General features: G+C 36.1%; 1 protein-coding gene across 2 annotated transcripts; it reads left to right on the forward strand.

The window, feature by feature from the left end:
• Positions 1–379: 379 nt before the first annotated feature.
• On the forward strand, positions 380–6,515 carry LOC105048768 (rust resistance kinase Lr10-like). Of its 2 annotated transcripts, XM_073261456.1 has the most exons (5): positions 380–1,188; positions 1,490–1,522; positions 1,774–1,815; positions 5,209–6,029; positions 6,127–6,292. In XM_073261456.1, exons 1-5 carry the CDS (start codon positions 447–449, stop codon positions 6,151–6,153), a joined length of 1,665 nt encoding a protein of 554 aa, XP_073117557.1. In that variant the 5' UTR covers positions 380–446; the 3' UTR covers positions 6,154–6,292. The 2 variants fall into 2 exon arrangements, with proteins under 2 accessions (XP_073117557.1, XP_073117555.1); XM_073261454.1 differs by having other exon boundaries at positions 5,209–6,515.
• Positions 6,516–7,192: the final 677 nt, after the last annotated feature.

A 7,192-nucleotide genomic window follows, 5' to 3' on the forward strand; every position in this document is an offset into this window, starting at 1 on the left:
TATTAGTCATCCAAGCTTCTTTTTATCAACTTCATGAGTCTCCTGCCCTCCCAACCGGTCGGGTTGTATTGTCGCGCGGAAGAAGGACTCACCTTCCTTCGCACGAATCCACCGTTGGATCATCCACTGTTTACTTTAAGAAATGCGCAGCGGATAAATGACGGAGTTTGGAGCCCTTTGAGAGCGGCGTGGCGCGCGCGAGAGATGGTGAATCCTTCATGATGCAACCCCGTCCCCCGCCCAATGTGTTTTTCACATGGCTGTGGAGCCCAGCCTGTCGGTTTTCCACGCGGCTTAGTCCGCCAGTCCAAGTCAACACTTGGTCCAGCGAGGAGAATATTGGAATAAACTGTTTTCCTTCGAGTCTTTCCGGGGTGGGTATAGAGTTTAACCGGCCTGGTTGTTGTTGGTGCGGTGTGTTGGAAGGGCTCGTATCGCTGTTTCTAATGGCTCTTCCCTTTTCCTGCCTTATCGTCCCCTGCTTCATCTTCTGCTTTTTCCCCAATCTTTCTTGCGCATGCCCATCGAATAATCTAACATGCGGTGGTGCTTCTATTGAAATATGGCCTCCTTTCCACACAAACACCACTCCTATTGACACAGATACCACTTCGGAATGCAGAGGATATCATATGATCTCGTGCAATCACTCCACACCAATCGTCCAATTCAATGGTTATGGGCCCTCCTATATCGTGAAGAATATCGACTACGCTCATCGGTCAATCATAATTCAAGACCAAGAGTTCAGTAAATACGTGCAGATATCAGACTGCACTTTCCTTTATAAATTTCATCCTCCTATTCCCCTGTTCGAGACTTCATTCCTTCCCCAATCTGTTAGCCCCAGCCAGTCCCTCTTCAACTGCAGGCCGAATGATGGTTATGATATTTGTACCGACATCTTCCATGAACTCTATGATCGTAATATTTGCAGAGGATACGACCTCTACTTTTCCAACAAATCAGAGGATGAAGGATCTGGTCACAATAAGTGTTGGGCCGGTCCAAGCCCGTCGTTCGGATGGACGTTGTTATTCACTGACGATGGTGACCTTTATCTACAATTTGCAGCTTACTACTCAGATCCATCGCAGATTGACTTGGATTGGCATTTGGGTTGGGGTTGCTTCAAACATAATAATACAGGAGATTCCACGTTCCTTTGCAACGATCAATATTGCCATGGTAGATCTACAAAACCTTATGTGTTTGCCAAATTTCGTAGTGTTTTTAAGCATCTGAAGTATCATGCCTCATGCGATGGTTGGTAGCTACTTCGTTCAAGCAATAAAATTAGTCTACGAAGTTTCAGTTAGAAGTTCAATGTTTATATCGGTGGCAATTATGTAGAAACTTACTTGTAAGTTTTGCCAACCGAAAAAGGGCGAGTCTAGAAGGAAACGGATATTTCTTTTCTGATAAAAATTGTTAAATTTTTTCAGTTCTGTACTAACATCTGGTTGTGATGCTTTATTTGACACTGCAGGAAATAACGATGCGAAGAGTAAGATTCCAGTAGGTAATGAACCCCTCTGTGTTCGCCAAATTTCATAATACATTGAAACACCTAGATTATCATGTCTCATGTGATGGTATCACTATTAGCTGCTTGCCTCAACCGATAAATTTTGTTTATGAAGTTTGGGCTAGAAGTTCAAGTTTGATATCGAAAGCAGGCAAGTCTAAAAGGAAAAACAGATACTTCTGTTTTGCTAGAACTTGTTCGATTATTTTAGTTGGATACTGACCTTGCTTGTGATGCTTTATTAGATCCTGCAGGAAAAAGCAATGCGAGGAGGAAGATTGCAATAGGTAATGAACATGTTACTCCAACTCAGCTTATCCCTTCCAATGATTTCAGTTTTCTACACATCATGGGACATCATGTGGTTGGTAAAAACATGTTTGAGATGTGTATGGTAGAAATTACTTTTGATCGCTGCATCTGGTGATTTTGCAGAACTTTTCTCTCCCATCAGTTCTTCTTAAACATATTTTGGGATTGATTGACAACCATCAAAACCTTCAAATTAGTTATATATATATATATATATATTCCCTAAAATTTGTCTATAAATTGTTTATAATGGTCATAACGCCATAAAAATCCTCTAGTGTTCAACTTCGTGTAGCACAGGTCAGTGACATAGACGTTTCAACAATTTATTCTAAACACTTAAACTATAATTTTTTCCCATAATTAAAAATTTATGAAGCAAAGGAGGGTACCACCGTGCCAATCTACTTAACTCTGTTGCATCGTATTAATTATGAAGGACAAGAACTATAAATTTAAGTGAATTTTCTTTGAGCAGAAAACGTCTTTTATTCAATGTTATCCTTTAATTTTGCTGCATCAAAGTCAGCTGATCCCACACCATTTAGGTTTGAAAATGCAAAACACATGGGCCTCTCTTTTGCTTCATGTACCCGGTATCCATTGCAGGTGGTAGGTCAGATCTGGCTTAGGCCTGAGCTTGCAATTCTAGGCTTAGTTTGAGCCTAGGCCAAATCCAACCTATTGACATCTATATGGATCGGCACACTATCTAGAATAGATCGATCGTGTTAGTTCAAGATCCAAAATAAATGTAAAAAAAAAAATATTGAAAAAAATAAATTTAGGAGAGAAAAAAATCTTCATTATAAATATTGAGTCACACAAGCACGTTCCTTCACATCTTACTAAAAAGGACATCTCTAACTCTCTCTTTCCACACTCTTCTTTGTATTCTTTCATACACACTTTTTCGCAATCTCCACACATACTTTTTCTATCAGCTTTCATACCCCAAAAGAGATGATAATGGTCCCTTCAAATAGAGATTATGTAGGTGGAAGTTTGACTCCTACCTTAACTCAAAAATTAAAATTTATTAAAATACAAACTTTAAAATAGATAGAGTCCATTTTGAATAGGATACACAAGGAATAATTGAATAGAGTCATAAAATCAAAAAAATTAATGACCAACTAAAAACAAAAATCATAGTGGGATTTGGACTTGGATGAATCTCAACACTTTCCTTTATTGCAAAGTCTATATCGACAATACTGAATTTGTCGATGTTATGAAATGACATAGTAGCCATCGCCATCATTGCTACAATAATAGGGATATAAAATAATTTGTTGGATCAATAATTGAATAATGAAACTTCTTTATTTACTCGAACATTAATTTCTTCGTCGGTTCATCATCTTCGATGCATATATCAAAATTAATGATGTCTTGCAATATTTTCTCTCGATATTGACTCCATGGTCATGATGTCAAGATTTCTTCAACCATCCAGCTTCCAATGAACATCAAGTTATTGGTTACATTTATCACATATCAAAGATGCACTGGTAATTACTTGCACACAAGTAAAATCAAAAACAAAACTTTGGCTATATTTATAAATCTTTAGTTGAAGAAGCTTCAAGTATTTGCATATAGTTGGTTGCTATAAATGGAATTAAATTTTCATGCGTAGAGTCATTTAATAGCTCGAACTTTGGAGTAGCTTCAAAATTAATCAATATATCAAAAAATATATTGAATACCAAGGCATAGCAAGAATCATCTTTAGCAAGTGTATCTCTTTGTTCCTTGGTCTCTGAAACTACTTAAAAATTAGTCAGCTCTTTATCCCCATGGTTGACTAATTCTCAACTTAAAACATCTATATCTTAGATAGCTTCAACATAAGACTCTACATGATCCGATTTCTCAATATAGATCTCCATAACTGAATTAACTGTAGCATCCTTTGACCTTTCTTAAGTAATCGCAAAATCAATTGATCCTTCAATTACGATCTTTTCTGAACTTGATGTAATATCTACTTGATCAACCACCTTTTGCTTTAGATTCTCTTTTAAATTTGATTGATCTTCAAGCCGATCAACCTTCCCATGCTTTGAGTTCTCAGAAATTGATCCAGTCTTTAAGTACTGTTCAAATTTCCTCAGTTTCAAATTTTCATTTTTAAACTAGTTTTATTCCTCTTGGAGATTTTTAGATAAGCCTGAAACTAAAATCCACTCTTTATGTAATTTTCTTTCAGGATCCATTATCTTGCTAGAACTTGAATGGATAGCTGCAAGAATATTCCACACTTCCTTCGACTCTTTTATATCGATAATTTTTTTTATCAACTAGATTTTAGATAATCTTATTACCTTCTTAGATTTTAGATTTTACTTTTTTTCTTACAGTCTCTTTTATTGGCAACATCTTTGACTCATCCAAAAATATCTTTTATATCTTGGCCTTTCAGATAAGATCTAATAAGAGCCTTTCAATATAGATAATAGATGTTGTTCAACTTACAAAGAAAAATGATAGTAGTAAATATAGTTTAATTGATGTTAGTAAGGTCAGACATCGTACAGATGAATCTATTGATAGAGAAGGTACTAGCATTGGCCATGATGATTCATCTGTTGAATTACCAAACAACAGTCTTTATGCTTGCACTACCGTAAAATAAATTACTAAAAGCTCTTCAACCACACCAAGCTACGGACACATGAATCACCAATCTCCAAGCCAATAATTTTGATACCATGTAGAGCCACAAACTCATGGACTATCAATCTCGAAATCCTAGCTTCGATACCATATAGATTACAACCATATGGGGTATCACAAATATATAGAACGATATGCTATTTGGAGTAGATTAATTATGTCAATCCAAGACCCCAAACAAACACAGAAAAAGAGAAGAAATTTTGAAAAAAAATAAATTTAAGAGAAAAAAATTTTTATTAAACAAAATTGAGCCATACAAGAAATTTTTCTCACGCCTCATTAAAGAGGACACCTTTAACTCTCTTTCTTCCTATACCTTTCTCCACACTTTTTGAGACACTTTTCACAATCATCCATACACTTTTTCCACCATCTTCTACACCCTAAAAGAGATGCCAATGATTCCTTTAAATAGAGATCACATGGGTGGGAGTTTAATTCTTACCTTAATTCAAAAATCAAACTCCACTAAAATACAAACTTTAAAATAGATAGCGTCCTAGATAGAGTATTGTTTGAATAGGACACACTAGAAACAATTAAATAAAATTCTAAAGTCATTAAAATTAATGATCAACTAAAAATAGATCTCGTGGGATTTGAACTTGACAAGCTACAAACCTTTGAGGTTGTAAGCATTGGCAATTTGCAAGCTATATTTATGTTTTTCTCCTTATTTTCAGGTTCAATATCGGCAATGATCACAGCAGGTCTCCTTTTCTCTTGCTATTTTTTCCTTCTCGCCCCACACCGATGCAGAAATCTTCTCAAGTTGGTCATCTTTTGGAGGAGTAAATCAAACAATGCACAAAATATTGAAGAATTTTTAGGAAATTATGGCTCCCTTGCCCCGAAAAGATTCAAGTATTCAGATCTGAAGAAGATAACGAACTCTTTCCATGACAAAATTGGCGAAGGAGGTTACGGCATTGTGTACAAAGGTAGCCTGCAAGGTGGTCGTTTGGTGGCTGTGAAGTTCTTAAGGAACTCCAGAGGCGATGGAGAGGAATTTGTGAATGAAGTTGTCAGCATTGGTAGGACCTCCCATGTTAACGTTGTGAGTCTAATTGGCTTTTGCTTGGAGGGGTCTAAAAGGGCTCTCATTTATGACTATATGCCCAATGGATCACTGGAGAAGTACATCTATTCAGAGAAACCAAGAACTACTCTTGGTTGGGAAAAGTTGTATGAAATAGCAATTGGCATTGCCCGAGGGCTAGAATATTTACATCGCGGGAGCAACACACGCATAGTACACTTTGACATCAAACCCCACAATATCCTTTTAGATCAAGACTTTTGTCCTAAAATCGCAGATTTTGGGTTAGCTAAATTATGCCCTCCAAAGGATAGTATCCTTTCAGTGACATGTGCTAGAGGAACCATAGGGTTTATTGCCCCAGAAGTCTTCTCTAGGAATTTTGGAGTTGTTTCCACTAAATCAGATGTCTATAGCTATGGAATGATGGTTTTAGAAATGGTTGGGGGAAGAAAGAATGTAAAAGTAAGTGTAGAGAATACTAGTGAAATTTATTTTCCGCATTGGATTTATGATCATTTGGATCAAATTGGAGATTTACAGGCTTTAGAATTGACAACAGAATCAGAAGAATTTGCAAAAAAGATGATCTTAGTTGGTTTGTGGTGCACACAGACGATGCCAAGGAATAGACCTTCAATGAGCAGGGTAGTTGATATGTTGGAAGGGAGCATCAATGACCTGCAAATGCCTCCAAAGCCGTACATGTGTTCTCCTTCGCATTCATTCAGAACTGCATCTAATCCTACTAGTTAAGATGATTTGACAAATGCTTTTATCTGCTTGTGCAATGCTAGGGACAGTATATTATTAGACTTGGTGCTGTATATAAGACAAAGTCAAAAACGTATTGAGTCATCCAGTGGTTTTGTTACTTCAAAGCTGTGGATTGGAGAATGTCAAGCTTAGTACTATGTCATTAATTTTACCGCTTATTAATTTTACCTCTTATTATTATGTCTTATAAAGCTGTGTATTAGTTTTACCTCTTATTAATTGCATCAGTACCTGATGGTTCTATGTCACAATGAGTTAGTGACACGATTTGTACAGGCTGTTGGGTGTAATATCCTATGTTATGTCATATTTTTGTATATACTTCTTCCTGGATGTGACAAAATGATATGGATGTGATAAAATGATATGGATGTGGTTACATGATTTGTTCTAGATCTTAGCACCTGCAATGCGTGTAAAAATGATATGGATGTGGTTACATATTTTTCTTTTGTGTTCTCTCCATAGGGAAAGGTATTCAGCAATTGTTCTTTGGATTTTTTATCCCTATTTTCTTAGAACTTTTTTTTTAATGATTGTAAATAGATAATTGAATGTCATCGACAATGGTTAAAATAGAGTTTATCTCCTACTATCTTCAATTGAAACTCCCAAGCTTACATCATTAGTTCAAAAGTTTCAAAGAAAAGCTATTTAACCATTATAATTATGAAAAAATTTTGAGTCCTAGATTTGACACTCCTAATAGATTCGTCTGGCATTACTAGCAGCTCGAAAATAAAGATCAAGAGACCATTATGACCTTAACAAATTAGAACTAGATCAGAGGATACATAGTGCATGGATTTAGAGATTGGGTATTCATTTAATAGTTGCTCTATGTCTTTCAA

This window comes from Elaeis guineensis, chromosome 7 (assembly GCF_000442705.2).
Source record: "Elaeis guineensis isolate ETL-2024a chromosome 7, EG11, whole genome shotgun sequence".
NCBI lineage: Eukaryota > Viridiplantae > Streptophyta > Magnoliopsida > Arecales > Arecaceae > Elaeis > Elaeis guineensis.

What these genes read in the sequence shown, in the direction of transcription:
- LOC105048768 (XM_073261454.1), top strand. Translation starts at nt 447, where the DNA reads ATGGCTCTTCCCTTTTCCTGCCTTATCGTCCCCTGCTTCATCTTCTGC. An exon ending in GAAGAGTAAGATTCCAGTAG is followed by an intron (nt 1,523 to 1,773) that starts GTAATGAACCCC and finishes ATGCTTTATTAG; the next exon opens with ATCCTGCAGGAAAAAGCAAT. An exon ending in GAGGAGGAAGATTGCAATAG is followed by an intron (nt 1,816 to 5,208) that starts GTAATGAACATG and finishes CCTTATTTTCAG; the next exon opens with GTTCAATATCGGCAATGATC.